This window comes from Chiroxiphia lanceolata, chromosome 2, assembly GCF_009829145.1.
Source record: "Chiroxiphia lanceolata isolate bChiLan1 chromosome 2, bChiLan1.pri, whole genome shotgun sequence".
In the NCBI taxonomy this organism is placed as follows: Eukaryota; Metazoa; Chordata; class Aves; order Passeriformes; family Pipridae; genus Chiroxiphia; species Chiroxiphia lanceolata.
Window position 1 is genome coordinate 120,082,329 of NC_045638.1, and position 20,000 is coordinate 120,102,328.

Below are 20,000 nucleotides of genomic sequence, written 5' to 3' on the forward strand. Positions count from 1 at the left end.
GAAAGGACTGTCCAGCCCTGGCACAGCTGCCCAGGGCAGTGAGGGAGTCCCCATCCCTGGAGAGATTTAAATGGTTTGTGGAGGTGGCCCTTGGGTTAGCAGTGGCCCTGGCAGTGCTGAGGGAATGGTTGGACTCGATGGTCTTAGAGGGCTTTTCCAACCTGAAAATTCCTGTGATTGTGTCTCCTGCCCCTGTCCTGGTGCTGTGCTCACTAAAGGGGACTCTGGACGTGGTGAGGAGCGCGCTGGTGCCGGTAAGGAGCCGGCCTCTATTGCACCATCCTCAAAGAATAAAATAACCACCTCTGATTCTGCTAATGCATTTATAGGGTAAATGAGAGAGAAGCTTAAGTTAAATTCCAGATGTGACTTGACAGGCCAGAGCCTGCAGATACGTGTCAGTCAGGCTGCGGCGCTGTCAGCCTGTGAGCCGTGTCACCGCTGATGAATGCTAACAAACGAGTTACTGTCTAGTTGTCATGGGAAGCTTGAACCCTGGGAAAAAAATTAAGAATTAACTGGCTTCAAGCTACTTTCAGAAGTGGTGAGAAATCTAATTCTGACCTGATGATTGTTTGGGTTCAGAAGCAGAGATTGAGGACTTCCACACCAAAACTGCCTGGACAGTGTGTGCTGTGTGGTTCTGTCCTGCTGCAGTGTCTTCACAGTGTGCAGCATTTGCTAGCAGCCCAAAATGCAGCTGTGTGATCCCCAGCACCATGGGCAGCAGGATGAGGGAGAGCATTCTGCCCCTCTCCTCCACTCTGGTGAGATCCCACCTGCAGTGCTGCCTCCGGCTCTCTCAGCCTGTCTCCATAGCAGAGGTGCTCCAGCTTTCTGATCATCTTCAGGGCCTCCTGCAGACTTGCTTCCCATGGAAGTTGTTTGCTCTTTTTGTGGTGGTAGGATGGCACCAATATAGGTTACAATAATTTTCCTTCTTGCAGGGACAAGGGTGACCTTGGAGCCGAGATCTGCATCTGGGAATGCCACGTGCTCAGAGCATGTTCTGTGCAGGTCTCCTTGGGAGAGCTGCGTATCCCTATGATGTCACCTGTTCTTTCAGTGCCTCCCCCGTCTCATTCATTCTAAAATATGCTGGTGGAATCCTGTTTGTTGAATATTCAGTTGTAATTGTGGTTTCTTAACAATATTAACATATTAACATTCCTGGGAGTGTTTGAGGAGGGCTTTCTGAGCACTTCCCGGTCCCTGAAGGACTTTAATTCCTCATATCCTACTTCTGCCTTACTTTCCTTCTGTTTTGTGACAGTGTGGTGAAGGCCCTGCTCACAGCTAATGCAGATCCAAACCTTGGCGATGATTTCAGCAGCGTGTATGAGATTGCCAAAGAAAAAGGCCTCCACTCCTTGGAAGGTAAGATAGTTTATGTGCAGCTACCAACATTTGCCTTTCAGGTCCCAAAATATTGTTTCCTTGTGGGGTTTTTTTAGAGCTAGCTTCAGCTTCCATTTAAATGCAAAGTAGCTGATGGTATGTGGGTGAGTGTGTGTCTAAAGAGGAAAGAAACCTTATGTAGATGGTATGTAGAAGCAATCTTTCAACTTCCCAGAGGGAAACTGGTTTTATATAGCCAGAACATAATACAAAGTCATAGATAGGAATGTCATCCCACTGACCCACATGCAACCACGTGCTGGGGAAGGAGAAGGGTTCAAGGCAGTGTATTCCACCAGCAGCTTTAATCCAGATCTTGTCAGGAGATACAAAATGCAGAAAGACTTGGCCAATTGAAATAAAGCTGAATGATGTAACTGGTTGCAGTGACTGCTGCTGGATTTGGGCAGGCTTCAGTGCCAGCTCTCAGCCCTGGAAGCCTTTCCATGGAAACAAGGACATTTTCTGCAGAGTCATGTCATCTCATTATGATTATTCTTCGTGGATGTCTCAGGTTCCAGTCTCCCCCCTTCATTATCCCCATCACTGGGATGTTGAGGCAGACTCAGAATCACAGGATCATGGAATGGTTGAGGTGGGAAGGGACCTGTAAAGCCCATCCAGTCAAACCCCCTGCCATGTGCAGGGATACCTTCCACTAGACCAGGTTGCTCAGACATTTGCTTTGTTTACACAGACCAATTTAAATTTCCCAGACTGTTTCCACTTCCAGTGATGATAAATGGTGGTTAAATTTTCTTGGGTTTGTGATTATTGGTGCAATCTCAGGGGGGATGTCTGGATTCTCGGTGCCCAGCTGTGCTTCACAGCAGCAGCCAGCTGCATGTTCAGGCATGCTTCTGTTTTCCAACCTGGCAGGAATGCTGGCAGGACTCAACCCTCCTAAAATTCCCTGGCTGTTTCCTTCCCCATTCCAGAAGCCTTTTCCCCATCTGAGCGCTGTGCTGACCTGCTGACCCCACATCTGAGCTGGACTGCCATGGGATGTGTCCCAACCATCCCCACTGCCCTGCCAGAGCCCAGTCATGGGATGTGTCCCAGCCATCCCCACTGCCCTGCCAGAGCCCAGTCAGCCACTGGGACTCGCATTCCCAGGGACAGCATTCCCAGGACACAACACAGTTGTGTGCTGTGACCTGCTTGGAAGTTAAACCTTGTCCCAGCTGCTCTGAGGAAGGAAACCACACAGGTTGTGCGGAGCCTCACTCTGCCTGTGTAATTTGCAGGGTCTGAGTCACAGAGTCATGCAATAGAATTGTGGAATTTTTTAGGTTGGAATAGCCCTGCCAGACCATTGAGTCTAAGCATTCCCCCAGCACTACCAAGGCCACCACTCACCCATGTCCCCAGGTGCCACATCCCCACGTTTGTTAAATCCCTTCAGGGATGGGGACTTCCCCTCTGCCCTGGGCAGCTGTACCAGAGCTGGACAACTGTTTCTGGGAAGAAATTTTCCCAGATATTGAACCTAAACCTTCCCTGGCACAACTTGAGGCCATTTTCTCTCCTCCTGTCCCTTGTTCCCTGGGGGCAGAGCCCAATCCCCCCAGCTCCCCCCTCCTGTCAGGGAGTTGCAGAGAGTGAGAAGGTCCCCCCTGAACCTCCTTTTCTCCAGGATGAGCCCCCCCAGCTCCCTCAGCCGCTCCTCATCAATCTTGTGCTCCAGACCCTTCCCCAGCTCTGTTGCCCTTCTCTGGACACCCTCCAGCCCCTCAATGTCTTTCTGGTCATGAGGGGCCCAGAACTGAACCGGGATTTGAGGTGTGGCCTCAGCAGCGCCCGGCACAGGGAGGTGGTCACTCCCTCATCCTGCAGCCACACTGTGGGTGACACAAGGAGATGGTCACTCCCTCGTCCTGCAGCCACACTGTGGGTGACACAACCCCAACTGCTGCTGACACACGGTGACATTATCCACTGGCCTGTCTGTGCTTTTGCCTCAGTGCTAAGAGACAAAAGCTCTATGAAAGCCTAATGAAGGTGTAATATTTGAACCTTTCATAAAGCACAGGTTGAGTTAAGAAGATGGATCAGTGAGGTGACAGCTTTGACAGGGCGTTATTTTATATTTTTAAAAGCTCCCTGCTCTCATCCCTCACTGTGACCAAGCAGCAGACCTGCTCCTTGATGGGAGGGAGAGCGTACATAGATCAGATCCCTATAGCAGGGATTGCAAAATGTATGAAACAACATTAAAAAATGAGCAATGGAATGCCAATACATAATGCATGTACATAGACTTTATTTAAGACAAAGTATATCAACCAAGGAAGTTAATTGTTTTTGTCTGCATTCATCCCTCTATAATGTTATATATTTTGGGGTGAAGAAAAGATAAGGCCACTCCGTAAGAAGTTGCATTAATTCTTTGGTTGACATGTTTTATTAAAAAGAATAAATTCAGTTGCGTTTTTAAAAAGAGAGAGAGAGAAACTGCCTTTGTTTTTTCTCTTTTTTTTTTAGACATTTACATATTTCGTGTATAAATATTTTTTCATAAAAACATCCAAATCGAGAGGGTATGCTCCACAACCACTGCACAAAATATATTACAGACATTTATATGGATGGCAGGAAGGGAGACAGAGGGCTGAAAATTTCCAGGCACCCAGTGATTGATGGTGGACGAGGCTTCCCCTGACGCTTTATTGAGTTTCCGATGATTATCTCTCTTGGAGACATTTTTTACGGATGACGGCCGAGCTGTCACAACGGACCATGGGGGAAAAAACCCAACAATAATAACACTTTAATCTCTTTACTGCACTGCTCCCTAGTATCTCAGATTCATCTTCCCTGACGCACGCAGTTCATTATCCTGCTCCTCCCTGGGTAGGAAATGACGACAAATAAATAAATATACATACTCACCCTGTGTGCTTGGAGAAAGGACCCAGGGAAGGAAAGGAGCCAGGGCATTAATTGATCTTCCTGGAGGGACTGCGGTTCATTAGCGGAGATGCTGGGCTCAGACGGCATCAGGTATTCATCACAGTGTTTCTCTCTTCTGAACTTTTCAAATCTTCTGGAAATCTGTCACTGGTTCTTAGGAGGGACCGTGGAGGTGTCCCTGCGGGCCACCCATTTTCCAGCTCCACTTGCTTTGCCGTGACAAAGTATAAGGTGCTCAGAGCACTTGGAAGTTCTCCCTGTCCCTGAACCTGGGTTTGCTGAGTTTTGGGTACAGACTCTTTCACCAGGGAGCTGGGCACACTTCCAGGAGCAGGATTTGGCCCACCGGGTGGGTGGTGTTTATTTGTTAGGAGACAGCACACACCAGCCCCGCTGTCACTCAGGCTCTGTGGTGGGGCTGGGTGCTGTAGTACTTCCTCTGGTCAACGTGTGCCGGTGCCTCGCGACTCTCATAGGGAAGAATTTCTTCCCAGTATCCAATCTTACCCTGCCCTCTTGCAGTTTGAAGCCATTCCCCTTTGTCCTGTCACTATCTGCCCCTGTAAAAGGTCATTCTCCCTTTTTTTTGCTGGTGACTAGAGCAAAGAACTTAAAATCCAGGTTTTCTAAAGCTTGACCCTTAGACCAGCTACAGGAGATCTGAACCTTCCTGCAGAGCTGTGCCCTGCCCAGACTCATGGGCTGCTGGGCACTCCCAGGATCAGAAATTTGCTTGAAGGTCAAGCCATAGCAGGGCAGCACTCTCTTCTCTCACAGCTTCAATTCTGTTTGCTGAAATAATTATTTAGATAAGATATCGGGAAGAAATTCTTCCCTGTGAGGGTGGTGAGGCCCTGGCACAGGTTGCCCAGAGAAGCTGTGGCTGCCCCATCCCTGGAAGTGTCCAAGGCCAGGTTGGACGGGGCCTGGAGCAACCTGGGCTAGTGGAAGGTGTCCCTGCCCGTGGCTGAGTTTTCACACTTTGTTCCCTCCAGTCCTTGTCACCCGGGAGGACGACTTCAGCAACCGTCTGAACATCCGAGCCAACTTCAAGGGCTGCACAGCTCTGCACTACGCCGTGCTGGCTGACGACTACCTGACAGTCAAACTGCTGCTGGATGCAGGTGAGTTTTGCAGTTCCACCCAGCTCTTGGGCCAGGAGCACTTCTTCTGAGCCAGCCCATCCCACAGAACTGTCAGGCTCAGACACGGACCCCACTGTGTCACTGTCACGATTAGGTGTGATTTACTGTTTGGTTTGATCTCTTTACTTTTTAGTTGCTGTGTTCCCATTCATCTCCAGTGGTTTTTCTCATGTACTTTTGTTGGCCTTCCTCATCTTAACCATCAAGTCTTCTGTTTCCTTCTGCAGTTCAATGGCCATAGAATCACAGAATCCTGGAATGGTTTGGGTTGGAAGGGACCTTAGAGGTCATCCCGTAGACAAAGCACAGGATAGGTGCTGGTACCCACATGAAATGGTGGAGGCTTAAGTACTGTTGGTGCCTGGGCAGCTCTTGTAAGAATAGGTAGGAATTACCTTGTGCAGTTATTGGTCCTCACAGTTAAATCACAAAGCCCTTCTCCTCTTGGATCCTGCTTCACTCTCCTCTCTTGGGTACTCACCTGGGCAACCTGTTCAATGCTTGACTGTCTTTGTGGGCAAAAAGCTCATCAGCACTAGTGGAGTAGAATAAGAAGATGCATTTAGCTAACAGAATAGAGATGTGCTGCCATGACAGCTGTTTTTACATGTATCCTCCTGCTGCTCCTTCCCAGGATGACATTTGTGACTGTGTTATGCTGTTCTCCAGAGCTGGTGTCTGCTTAGTGTGTACCTGCACCGTCTCAGTGCTCTTACCTTAGCACATTGTTCCTCAGACCACCAAGCTGGTCTATAGTTCTGCTTTCCTCCAGACTCAGTGGCCTTTTTCCCCATCATTCCTCCTGCCCCAACAATTTCAACTTCTCCCCTCCCTGCAAAGGCCATCAAGGCCAGCTCAGAATGAGCCTGACGCAGCAGTGCTGTGCCTGCTCTCAGGTGCCTGCTGCCAGGGGCAGCATCAAGTGGCCACAGCCCCAGCCTGGCCTTGCCAGAGACAGGCTCCCTAGAGTCTGGCTGGCCAGATGCTGATTTTTGCAAAAATCTGAGGAGTGTTGTCATCTGCATGGTGTGGGCATCTCAGGAGTTAATTCTGGGTGGATAATGGTATGACATGCTCACATAAGGCTCATTCCTTAAGAAAGCAGCTAAAAAGGTAATGGAAAGTAGCATCTGTGATGGCTAAACATCCCCAGAAGGGATAAGAAAAAGTAATTGTGGGAACATTGAACCTTGATACTCATCTGTATTATATGCTTGTTATCTTTCACAAAGAGTAGAAATAGAAAAATATGAGTGAAAGGCTGAGGTTCGGTAGCACTGAACTCCAGGTCAGGGTTTCTCTGGGAGCCTGCCAGATACCAGAACCCCAGCTCCTGGCCATAAATTAACCCAAAAACAAAGCCACTGAAAGAAAACCTATTGCAAAGGCAGGGTTCCTCAGGGATGCTTGCAGGGAAGGGAGATGGAAAAGCAGGCAGCTGCTCTGGAAGCTGTGGGAGTGTGTGGACGTGGCGGCTGGGAAATGTTGAGATGAAAACATTGGCCCATGTGGTGTCCAGCGCATTTGTGTGACATGGAAGAGCCCTTCCATGCTCCCAGCACGTGTAGGCACTGCATGAACACGGAACTCAGCAGGGTCCCAGAGCATCAGACTCACTGCACGTCTGTGGCACAGGCCAGTGGCACGTGTTCAGCTGTTGCTGGCACTGGCAGGCAGAAGGAGCTGCTCTAACAAGACCCCTGGGATCCCACAGTTGTGGGCAGGGGTGCCCACAGGAGGAGTGGAGTGGAGTGGGCTTTACCTGCTGGAGCAGGGGGGTGTGAATGGGCAGACCTGGGGAGTGCAGGGGGCTCTGGGTGTTGCAGAGAGTGCCAGGGGGGTTGAAGGGCTGGAGAAGTCCATGTCCTGGCAGTGCTGGGAACAGATCTGTGCAGAGAGTCTGTGGTTCTTGAGGCTGGGGAGTGTTTCCCATGTGGCATGGCATGAATCATAGAATCACAGAATGGTTTGGGCTGAACCCCCCCAGCTCTCCCAGCCTGGCTCCAGAGCAGAGGGGCTCCAGCCCCCCTGAGAATCTCCGTGGCCTCCTCTGGACTTGCTCCAGCAGCTCCACATCCTTCTGATGCTGGTGCCCCAGAGCTGGAGGCAGCTCTGCAGGTGGGGTCTGACCAGAGCAGAACAGAGGGGCAGAATCACTTGGAATACCATCTTCTACAAAAATACCTCCTCATTTCTGCCTTGGAAAGTCTCCTTGCACAACGTGTGTATTACCAGTTCACTGAAAGTACCAAGGCAGCTCCTTGGTTATAGTAAGTACAGGTAAAATATGGGTGGAAGTAAGTGAAGGTGGCACTAAAAAATTTCTCCATCCTGAATGAATCAATGCAAGGAGTAAGTCCAGCTTATTTCTCCAGCTGTACCCTGCTCAGCTCCCCAAGTGCTATTCCAATTCAAGCCTCACTTCACAGAGAGGACTGTTCTTTTTGTTCCAGAGCTGTCTCTGTATCTGTCCTGGAGCCACTGCCATCCCTGTGAATGTTCCCTTCTGTGCCCAGTGCTCACAGAGAGTTCTTTGTTTGTGGCAAAGTATCTCAGCTCCAAAGAACTCACTTGAATCTCGGAAAAAAAAGCATTTAACAGTCTGTGAGGCTGTGTTTGTTTGGGTACAACTGGAGGGATTGTTTAAAATCAAAGTGAAAACTCAGAATTTAGCCAGAAAATGTGATGGTCACTCATCACTGTTCCATTCTTAATCCAGCCCCATGGAAATCCTTCTGGATCAGGTTCAAGAGTCTACACTAAGGGTTTGTTTCCAAGTGGAAATCCTCATCTTGTAGAAACATGAGCTGGTGCTTAGATCCTGGGGACAGCAATCCACCAGTGGGAATCTCCATCCTGTGATGGTGTGAAAGATCCCACTGGAGCCCTGGTAGGATCCTGGGGCTGAGTTTAGAGCATTCCTCGGATTAATCCTGGTTCACCATCCACATTACCCACTTACCCGTTGCAGCCATGATTAGGATGAGGATTTATGAAGATTATTTGCTAAATGTAATAAGCCTCCCCTTTCTGTCAGGTGGACTCTGAGCTGCTGGGCTGACAGCGGACCCTTCCCTGCCCTTTCAGCAAGTTTCGGATGCTGGAGTTCCCAATGGGCACGTGACATGAGGATTTCATGGCACTGACTGGGGGTGTTGCCCTCCTCCCGGTTCCGTGGGATAACAAAGCGGGGTATCCCTGCCTCCTTGTCAGTGTAATCTGGGATGAATGCATGGCCGAGGGTCTTGGTGGGGAGATCGAACACGGCTCAGCCCTTTGTGAGGGTAATGTCCCTGGGCTGCCATTGACACTCGTGCACAGGATGGCTCCTGGTTGCTGATATGGAACAGGCTCCTCTTGCTCCCTCTCTACACCTGCCTTTTACTAACTCTCCATTTACTCTCCCTCACACTTCCCTCGCTGGTGCCCTGCCCTCAGGCCAAAGCCATTAACCGCCCAGCCCCTCTCTGCTCCCATCTCCCCCCACCCCGCTGTTGTTTTTTAAGGGAAGCCCCCATGCACTTGCCCCTCACCCCATGTCCCTGGCCTTTTGTGGCCCATTCAGTGACTCGCTTGACCCCTGCAGGACCTTACTGCCCTGTGGTCAGCATGTGTGTGCCCAGCAGACCGCGAGACGAAGTGGCGGCTCTGTTGTCCTTTCGGGCAGTTGTTGGTGACATTTCACAGTCCCCTGACCTGAGGTGACACCATAAATATCGGTGTTTAGGGAAGGGGTGGGTGGGCACTCACAGCCACAGAGTGCACCAGTTGCTACTGCAGGCACGATCGATTCCAGGGGCTTTGTGTTTGGCTTGGAGGAAGGCAGGCAGGGTCGCCAGCTCGCTGGTGACAGGAGTCTCCTCAGTTTAGAGGGAGCTTTTATTATGTCAGTATTTAAATGAAATAGCCAGCATTAAAAGGTGCTGCTTTCTGCTGGCAGTGGGGTAACCCTGCCATGGAGCCCAGCCACCATCAACCACCTTTCTACATCTGGTTCTGCTCCAGAACCTGTTGCTGAAATGCAGGGAGCCGGAGGAGTTCAGGCAGGCACTGATTCGTGGGTCCAGAACAAACCAGAACCATGGAGATGCTCCGAGGGCTGGAGACCCTCTGCTCTGGGACAGGCTGAGAGAGCTCAGGGTGTTCACCTGGAGAAGAGAAGGCTCCAGGGAGATCTTAAAGCCCCTTCCAGTGCCTGAAGGGGCTCCAAGAGAGCTGGAGAGGGACTTGGGACAAGGGCCTGGAGGGACAGGACAAGGGGGAATGGCTTCCCACTGCCAGAGGGCGGGGTTAGGTGGGATATTGGGAAGGAATTCTTCCCTGTGAGGGTGGGGAGGCCCTGGCACAGGTTGCCCAGAGAAGCTGTGGCTGCCCCATCCCTGGAAATGTTCAAAGCCAGGTTGGACAGGACTTGGAGCAACCTGGGATAATGGAAGGTGTCCCTGCCCATGACAGAGGATGTGGAGTGAAATGGGCTTTAAGGTCCCTTCAGCCCAAACAATCCTGTGATTCTGTGATTTAGACCTAGGGACAGCACTGCTGCTGCTGAGGGGTTTACCCTGCAGGTAAATGACCCTCCTCCCAGCATGGGATACCATTCACCTTTCACCAGCTCGTGCTGCCATGAGCTGTGGTAACCTTTCAGTGAATTAAAGTTACACTAAACAAAGCACAGAAGAGGATGCTACAGGAACTGTGAGCACTTCCTCCTGTACACCTCCGAGAAACTGGGCACAGCAACAAGTGTAGAAACAGGGTTTCCCTAGTGCTTAGCAGCTCAGCTGTCATTTTTCTTGGATCTCAAATTGCTTTTCCAAGTGCTTTTCCACAGTGTGTTTGGTGTGTGTGTCCGTGCAGCAAGGGCTTGGCTGAGCTGTCACCTGGTGACGGGTGGAAGTGCTGTTTTCACACCGTTGTGTGGCAGTGCTCTACTCTGCTGCTGCACATAGGTGGGTGGGGGCTTGCATTTCGTATCCTTGCCTTGTAGTAGAGCAGTTCCCTCCTTCAGAGACTGACCCATGCCTTTTGTCAGGACCTCCTCTCTCTCTATCCCACAGCAGAAACAGACACATCCCCTCCTGCCAAACCTGAGCAGGCTCCATATGTGCTCTATTCTCCCCAGTGCTCTCAGCATCCCTGACTGCCCTGGGTTCTACTTCCCACCATCAGAAATCATCCCCTTTGCTTCCAGCTCCTCCTAGAGCCAGCACACAGGCTGACCAGGCTGTTACTGCGTGGGAAATGCCTCCTGCAATACACCCTCAGTGGAATCACAAATTCACAGGGTTGGAAGGGGCCTGAAAGCTCATCTCGTTCCACCCCCCTGCCACGAGCAGGGACACTTTGCACTAGCCCAGGGTGCTCCAGGCCCTGTCCAACGTGGCCTTGAACACATTCAGGGATGGGGCAGCCACAGCTTCTCTGGGTAACCTGTGCCAAGGCCTCGCCACCCTCGTGGGGAAGAATTTCTTCTCATTATTCAATCTAACACTGCCCTCTGGCAGTGGGAAGCCATTCCCCCTTGCCTTGTAAGTCTATGCCCTTGTCCAAAGGCCCACTTCAGCCCCTCATCTCTAATTAGAGGGGAAAGAGAGAGAAGGACAGAACATATATTTGTGAAAACTTACTAGCTGAAGCAGCAATAACCCAGTTATAATAATCTATATATAATAATCCAGGTTATAATAATATAATAATATATAATAATGTAATCCAGATTATAATAATCCTGGATTGTATTTGCTGGTAAATTTAGCCCAGTGCATTTGCTGGTGATGCTGCACACTCCTGTCCTCAGTCCAGTGTAATTGCAGATCTTGTGAGTAGGATGAGTGGTGGTAAACGAATTACAGAGCCAGTGTTGCAGGGGGTGGGCTTTGGACATCAGAAAGCAAAAGTGCTCTTGGTGTTCTCTGGAAAAAACAGGTTCTAATTAATGCTGTCTTTTTCAGTTTTGAGTTCAGCATAATGTGTCTTGGAGCGTTTTCAGTTGTATCCCAGGTGGAAAGGGTCCATCCTTCCAGAGGGAGAGTAAAGGATATCCCTAGGGAACAACAGGCTCCCGGGTCCCCAGCAGCCGGTTGCTGGTTTTGAGACATCCCGAGAAGGTGACATCACGGTTTTGCTGCACTCGTGGATCGAGCAGGAGCCCAGGGCAGAACTCCTCCCTCCTTACAGCAGCCTGACAGGAGGATGTAGCCAGGTGGGGGTCGGGCTCTGCTCCCAGGCAACCAGGGACCAGAGGAGAGGAAACGGCCTCAAGTTGTACCACAGACAGTTTAGGTTGGATATTGGGGAAATTTCTTCTTAGAAAGGGTTGTCCTGCCCTGGCACAGCTGCCCAGGGCAGTGGGGGACTCCCCATCCCTGGAGGGGTATAACAAACATGTGCATGTGTCACTTGGGGACATGGGTTAGTGGTGGCCTTGGCAGTGCTGGGGGAATGGTTGGACTCAATGTTCTCAGAGGGCTTTTCCAACCCAAACAATTCCATGATTCCATTCTATGACTCTGTGACTCAGGCTCTGCAAACCACACAGTGCAGAGTGAGGCTCTGCACAGCCTGTGTGGCTTCCTCCCGTTTTTCCTTTAGAGCAACTAGGAAAATGTTTCACTTCCAAGCAGCTCACAGCACACAAATGCAGCCACTGTGGCTGCAGCTGTCCCTGGGAATGCAAGTCCCAGCAGCTGGCTGGGCTGGTTTTTGGGGAGTCACAGGCGTGGTAGCTGCCCTGAGTGGTCTGTCCTGGAGGTTTGCTCCCAGGCATTTGCTGCCCAGGCCAGCTGTCGTGCCAGAGTGCCTGACATCCACTCTCTCCCTCTCCATGCTCATATTTACAAGGGAATGTGATAAATTCCGTATTGATTCCTTCTGTTGCACTGTAAATTTTGCAAAAGATGATTAAATAGTGCAATAGAGTCTGCGAGCGCCGAGGCTCAATATGTTCTGGGCCGGTGTATCGACCCTCCGGCCGACCGCAGCCAGCTCCACTCCCCGCCACACCAGACCAGTAATTAAAATCCTATGAGACTGGGATTTAGAAACCAATCATATCCCAGCATCGAGGCATCCAGCATCCCACTGTGGTGAGAGCAATAAGAGTCCAAGTAGCAGCGCATTTCTGTCTGTGTCAGAGCGCTTAGGAATAGTTTCCCCTTAGGGCAGGGGAGCAAATAAGTCCCTCTCAAAATATTTCTGGGGACAAACGTGACAGTGACATCATGTTTGGCATGAACTTAAGAGCTCTGCATATGTGTGGGTATATGGAGAAAGGATGATGGATATCATCCTGGCGTGCTGAGGAGCAGGAGCTCTCACAATATCTGGTTGTACTGTGAAACAAGGTCCTCAAGACTCCTTGTCCCAGTGCCCAGGGCCTTTCCAAGCCATGCTCTGTCTGTTCTAGGAGCAGTGTCACTCTCTGGTTGTCCATGTGAATCACCAATGCCACTGTGTGCCCCATGCTGTCTGTCTGCAGTGTGAGCCTTGTTCTGGCTGCAGTAAGCTCTGACCTGCTACTCTTCTGCCCTGGTGGGATGGAGAGACAGGAACAGGGTCCCAGGGCTGCTGAGGACACAGGGAGCATTGCTGGGATGCTCCTCCAAGTCCTCTGTGAGCCCTTGGCATCCTCCTTTTTCTCCTGCCACCTCTCCCTCCCCTGGTCACCCTCCCCATCACGACAGCAGCAGAGGACCCAGGTAGCAGCACCCGCTGCATCACCAGCTCTATTGACAGTTATCCAGAATCTGAAGGAATTCAAGACAAATTGTTAAGAGGATGGAGTTAATAAAATTTGAAAAATTGAGGCCTGTCACTCCACTAAACTTTTTTCGATCCTGCTGACAGGAACATATTTCCCCAATGAGTGACCTTCTGCAGCTGCTGCAGCGTGGCAGCGCCGGGCGGGTGCAGAGAGGGAACCCCCACGCTATTTATCAAATATTATCAGCCAGGGCCTCCTAATATGAGCAGGGAGGGGTGGGAGGAGGCGACGGGCTCGCACAGCCCGAGGTGCTGCCCAGGTGTCCATCTCCAGCCACAGACAGCGAGTGGGAGGTGACAAATTGCCTTCTATTAAGTCTCGGAAGGTTGGCGTCCCCTCAGCCGCTGCTGCAGCCGGCCACAGGGTGGGAGAGGGCAAGGGAGGAGGTGGGGATAGGGGAGAGGGGTCAGCCGGGGCGCCAGTGGACTGGTGGCCACTCTTACCTTCTATTAGCAAGCCAAGTGACACTGTTATTTATGGCAGCATAATATTTTATTGCTGCCGGTACTCGAGGTTGGAATCGACCAGTTATAGGAGTCGGGTTCTATCAATTATTGCAGCAATTAGTCAAGTCGTCAAAGACATTAACAGGGGGATTAGGCCAATATTGGAGAGCCATTATTGATAGATCCAGGGGAAAGCCAAACAAACCCTCCATCGGAAAGGAGAGCAGGCCTAGCCTCAAGGATATCATAATTTGGAGCAGCCAGGAACGTGCCCCCCTGCTCGCTGCACAGACCTGGGTGGGTTTTGGGGAGGGGGAGGATCAGGGGAGCACTGTCTCTTTAACAGATATTGAGTGGACGGCCCCGGCAGTGGGGTTTATTACAATCTCACCTGTCTCAATCATATTCTTTATTTGGGAAGACAAGGCTTGCCATAGAAATTACTCTGTGTCGAATGTTTATGGAGCACATTTTTCATTCTGTAAGCAAATATAGATCCCTGATGCCAATGCCTAGGAATGGCTAATCTCTGCGGCTCCGCTCCCACTGACTCCCCTCACTTGTTCATCTCTTCTGATTGCTGCTCGCTGATATTGAGCTCTCCTGGTGCTCTACGCTCTCCCAAGGCACAGGAGCAGCTTGGTTTGCCTGTGCCAAGGTACTCGGCTTGCTCCCGTGGTTCCAGCAGGATCAGAGTATGGTTCAGGTTGGAAGGGACTGCCAGTGGGGTCATCTGGGCCAATCTCCCTGCACAAGGAGGAGTAGATTGCACAGGATTGCCATGGAAGGATTGGGGTGGAAGACATCCCGGACCTGCTGAGCACAGTTATGGTCTCTTCCCCCCCCAAGGTGTTTCCCAAGGCTTGATAACTGGTGGGATGATCAGTTCCTGCGCTGGTTTGGGGGGTTCGAGGCTGATTTGAAAGTTCATTCTCATAACCCTTGATGTTAGGAGCTGTCATGGGATCATGGAGTGTTAATGGTGAGTCTCTGCCTTAGAGAAAACTCCTGAGATGCTGAGAGATGAGTCCCGAGACTTTGCTTGCCCCTCTAGCTATTCCACAGTACCCCCCTCTCCTGATCCCACCTAGATTCCCTCCATGTGCTTCCCGTCGCTGCAACCGGGACCGGTTTGGCAATGAGTGCTCTGCCACAGTCCACATTATCTGGGATGGGGAGCTCTCTCCATGCAAGTGTGTTTCTGTGGGGTGCCCATCCAACCTCAGTCTTTGGGGGTTTTTGACTTTTTTTTTTTTTTAATAAAACTCTAAAGAAGGGCGTGATTTCCCCCCAGAAGTGCTGCTGGGGCTCGGAGGGGCAGCTGCCCCACAGGCTCCAGCTTCAGCTCCAGCTTGCATGGGCAGCATGTCCAATTGGAGCCGTAACGGTCCCGCGTGGCTCTCACAGGACTGGGAGTGGGTGCTTTTGTGAGACCCTATTTCCTTCTGGTGACCATGTGCTCACTCATTCCCTCTGACAAACCAATTGTTAGCAGTGACAATGCCTTTTCTTCCTCCCTGGACACCCGTGCTTGTAACCACTGGTTGTACATTGTCCCTTTCTGATCCAGACACCCTCCAGAGCAAAGATTAGGAGCGGAAACGGGCAGGATGTGCTTCCTGCTCCTTCTGCCCCAAGACTGAACTCTGAGCCCCTGATCTTATTCATTTCTTGTGCCATCAGGTGCCAGCCCCCTGCAGAAGAATGAAATGGGACACACACCCCTGGATTACGCCCGTGAAGGGGAGGTCATGAACCTTCTGAGAGCGTCAGAGGCGAAGGTGAGCCTGAGACTCCAGACAGTTTGGGTTTCCTTTCCCACTACAAGAACAGTTTTAAAGAAGATGTATGTAACAGTTGTGGGGATGTGGCACTTGGGGACATGGGTCAGTGGTGGCCTTGGCAGTGCTGGGTGAGCACTTTGACTTGATGATGTGAAAGGCCTTTTCCCACCCAAATCGTTCTATGATTTTATGGTGCAAGTGATGGAGGAGCACCTTAGCACCCCTAGAGGTCCATCCTTTTCCAAAAGAGGTCTGTAAAAATTAACAACATGATGTATAAAGAAAAAAAACCCTTCTGAAGTATTTTAGCTGTACCTGTGGCTATACCTTTCTCTTCCAGGTTTCCATTTCTCACTCACCAGTGACCTACCCAGGTCCAGTAATCCCATACTACTCTGTAACCCCTTGGCCAAAATGCAGTAAAATCCAGGGTCTGTTTTTACTGTATTTTCTGAAATTCCCAGTCAAACAACCAGGGCTGCCAATCCTTAGACTTGTGGCCTGGGATCCAGATGTTCATGAGCACCAGTCTAAGGCAAACTTGTGGGTTTAAAGAAAGGTTAGAATGAGATTTCACTTCCCCCAACTCCACATAGAGGGTTATGTGCAGATTAACCAACAGCCACTTTGCAAACAACCGAAAGAGACACTTTTGTCATAAAATGTGTTTAAACCAGCAACCTCATGATGTTCAGGGTGGAAAAAGAAGTGAGGCACAGGTGGATACTTGTTTTCTTGGAAAGGTCCATCCTGTTGGTGGGATGAAGTGGACACCAGCTCCAGGTTAGGAGGTCTCACACCACTGCTTCCAGAAGGGGGCCAAGGAGAGGGCAATTATGTGCTCATTCTGGCTGAAATATTCCTTAAAAATCCTTCAGCAAACACAGTTGGAGACAGGGGAGGATACCAGATGGGTCTGACAGAGGTAAAGAGGACCTGAATGGCAAAGACAGACTTGTAAGAACCAAGCTCAGTCCTGGGGCTGCTTCCCCTCCAATGACGGAGGGCTTCTCTCTCCCTTTTAGCCCTAGATACATGAGAGCATGTTTAAATTTCTCCAGACTGTTTAGCACTGGGAACTAGCTCAAGAGCCCTCAACACCAGGCAAGTGTGCTCTAAGCCCAGGAAAAGCACACACAGAGTTCTGGGGGGTTTTTTTACAGAATAAAGGAAATCAAAATAAATTAAAAATACATATGAAAACTCCTTGTTATTCTGTCACGAGGATATGTAAATAAAATCTATGGGATGTGTCCATCCCGTAATAGTTCTGCCTATTCATTCTCTAGCAGTGATTAAAATGAGCAATAAATTCTCAAAGACTCTCGGTGGAACGCGGCTGCCGGGGAGGATGAAACCCCGGGAGCACCAGATCCCCCCCAGCTCAATATTCATCACGGGCTGGCTTGGCTGTCTGGTGGTTTATATACAAGTACAATCATCTTCCTCGGGAACAGCTCCAGAGATATATTTCCTTTCTCTCTTCCAGCTATTAGTTAAGCATAAAAACCAAGGCAAGTTTCAAACTGTTTGGGGCAGGTTTCCTCACCAGCACTGGGCTCCAGAGAGCATTTACCCAGCAGACAACTCTCCCCCTCCTGCTCCTAAAGAGTTCAAGTATTTTATTCTCAACTTTTCTTCCTTAAAACAACATGTGCTGGAAGCCCAGAAACCCCTCATGCCCTGGGCTGATCCCCTGCAGTGTGGGCAGCAGGTCCCATCTCTGTGGTCCCCTCTGGACTCGTTTGAGCAGCTCCATGTCCTTCTGGTGTTGGGATCTCCAGAGCTGGAGGCAGCACTGCAGGTGGGGTCTCCCCTGAGCAAAGCAGAAGGGCAGAATCTGCCCCCTCACCCTACTGCCTGCACTGCTGGGGTTGCAGCAGGACTGGGTTTGTCCTCTTGCCTCTGGAAACTCCCTGCATCATAAGACCTGCTCTCACTTGGAGATTCTGCCAGTATCCTATCTCCGAGCATCTCCGAGATGTGCTTGTGTCTGGTGTCTCTGTAAGCTGCTCTACACATGCTCAGCCTTCAGCTCCAGAAAATGGAAGCTTCTGGGTGGAAGCAATCCATAGGTCTCTCCATAAGAGAGCTCTGAAGGGCTCAGCTTCCTTGTGAGCTGGAGGGAAGCCAATGTCCCGAGGAAGGAGCTTTTTCCAGGGCTGTCCTGCATGCTACCGTGGGTTTGTCTGCAAAGCAGCAGAGTCTGGTGTCCCCAGCGTCCCCAGCGAGGCACACTGACACTCTGCCATCCCACCAGGACCTGGTTGGAGTCTTTGAACAAGAGATGTGTGGAGTGGGAAAAACCCATCTAGGTAGAATAGTCATGGCTTTATTTCCCAAAATAAGCAGCTCCTAATGGTTAAGAGCTGATGAGCAGTGCCATTGTTTCCTCCGTGACACTAGTACAGAGGCAGAACAGGGTCTGGTTTCCCATCAGCTGCAGAGTGGGATCCTCATTCCCACTCACCCCAGCCTCCAACCCCAGCAGATCCAGAAATTTCCTCTCTCTTGGGCTGGTGCTTCCAGACTGAGCTGCATCTGCCCTGGGGATGCTGCTTCCCTGCACTGGGAGTGGAGCTCCGGCTCTGTGTCGGAGACATGGAATGTCTCTGTGCAGGGCTCTGACGCCCTGGGGTGGGGAAACTTTGTACTGACCCAGTGCTCCATACAGCCTCTGATCCCTATGTTTTCTTCCCTCCACAGTTCCAGGAGGAGCAGCGCAGGAGGGAGATAGAGGAACGGCGAAGGTTCCCGCTGGAGCAGCGGCTCAAAGAGCACATCATCGGTCAGGAGAGCGCCATAGCCACAGTGGGGGCAGGTAGGACCCCCCACATGCCACCTGCTCTGCCCTCCCACACCAGCTCCACAGGGGAGACAAGCTGTTCCCCAAAGCCATGATCTGAGGCTGCCTCCGGGCAGGTCCCCAAGGTTGGGGGGTGCTCAGAGTGGCTTCCCCGTCCCTGGAAGTGTTCAAGGCCAGGTTGAACAGGGCTTGGAGCAACCTGGTCCAGTGGAAGGTGTCCCTGTCCGTGGCAGGGAGCTGGAACTGGATGATCTTAAAGCTCCCTCCCAACCCAAACCATTCTGTGATTCCATAAAATCGAGGCTCCAGCAGGCTGGGCTGGGTTTGTTTTGCCAGTCCCAAGCCTTTGGATCCTGTCAGTAATTCCTGAGTCATCTGTGCATCCCAGTTAATGCCTGAAAACAGGACAGCGAAATAAGAGCTGTTGAGGCCAGGGCAGAAGCACAAGGAACATGCTATCAGAAACACAAACCCATTGCCTTGAGTTAACAAAGAGGAGCCCGTTGTGAGCCAGGAAGGAGCCAGGAAGGAGTGGGAAGGAGCCTGTGCTCCTGCAAAGACAACAGCCACCCTGTGTGTTCAGAGAGTGGCTGTGCCTGAGGGCAGCATCCCCAGCTAATTGGGGAGCTGTGATTAATGGGCAGTGCCTGCTCCTGACACAGGTGGTGTTTCTGTGCATTAACGTCCCTTCCTTTATGGAGGTTTTTCTTATTGAATTATAGGGAATGTGCTTGATACCCCCGCAGCCTCGGGATATCGGACCAAAAGGTAGCGGGAGACTCTCTGTCCCCTCCTCCCCCCTTCCCTTCTGCCCTGTTTTTGTAATTTTCTTTCCAGAAGGATGAATTTCGAGACAGGACTCTTTCTCTCAAGCGCTTCCCCGCTATTTTTGTTACTTATTTTCTTCTCAGCTGGTTTTCCTGCCACTTTGTAGACCTTCCGTCCCTCCGCTCTGCCCTTGCCGCTGCTGTTTGCTGGCGAGCAGACCTGCCACACGCCACATCCTCAGATCCACCGCGCCTGGCTGATATGTTTAATTTATAACTGCTGCCTTAATTGAATAATTGGATTTAATCCGTCACTCGGTGCATGATCCAAACAGTCTCCAGAGGAGCTTAGCCAGGAATACAAAGGGAACGTGCGCTCTGGGGTTAGCAGCGCAGGTCTGGGGCAGTGGGGATAGAATGGAATCACAGAATTATGGAATCATTTAGGTTGGAAAAGCCCTCTAAGATCGTCAAGTCCAGCTGTTATCCCAGCAACCTCGTGCAGGGGGATGCACTGGGAACGCTGGTGGGAAGCTCACTGCAGCCATGGTCCTGACAGCTTGACATGGCTGCTACAGAGGGAAAACCCTTCCCTGTTTTCTCTGTGGGATAGATCCAAGCCCTGCATCACTCTTTTCTGCTGTGTGCAGCAGGACAGGCCTGGGAGAAGGTGGATGGTGGTTAACTGATGGTTAGTGGGTGTCTCCGAGGACACAGAGTTCCTCCGAGTGCCCGACTGGGTGATGGTGGGAGGCAGCTCGGTCACCCCCCTCAGCGGGTGTAGGTGTGTGGTTCATCTTAACAAAATCCCCAAAACAAATTAACAAAATTAAATATTCCATCTCCTGACGTCAGAAACAAGCAGGTTGCTGCTGGGATGCTCCGACCGGTACATGCAGATGAGCAGCTAAAAGGCTTGGGATTGTGTTTCCATGCACTTCCATAAGTGACTGTGCTCTGGAGCTGGTTGGGCTCATTT

At 50.9% G+C, this 20,000-nt stretch overlaps 1 protein-coding gene across 1 annotated transcript in view; it reads left to right on the forward strand.

Moving 5' to 3' along the window:
- CLPB (caseinolytic mitochondrial matrix peptidase chaperone subunit B) overlaps positions 1-20,000 on the forward strand; it is a 53,217-nt gene that overhangs the window by 16,805 nt on the left and 16,412 nt on the right. Inside the window, exons 4-7 of the mRNA XM_032679293.1 lie at positions 1,274-1,377; positions 5,307-5,435; positions 15,348-15,445; positions 18,155-18,269. Of these exons, the coding sequence (XP_032535184.1) occupies positions 1,274-1,377; positions 5,307-5,435; positions 15,348-15,445; positions 18,155-18,269 (446 nt within the window). The remainder of the gene's footprint in view (positions 1-1,273; positions 1,378-5,306; positions 5,436-15,347; positions 15,446-18,154; positions 18,270-20,000) is intronic.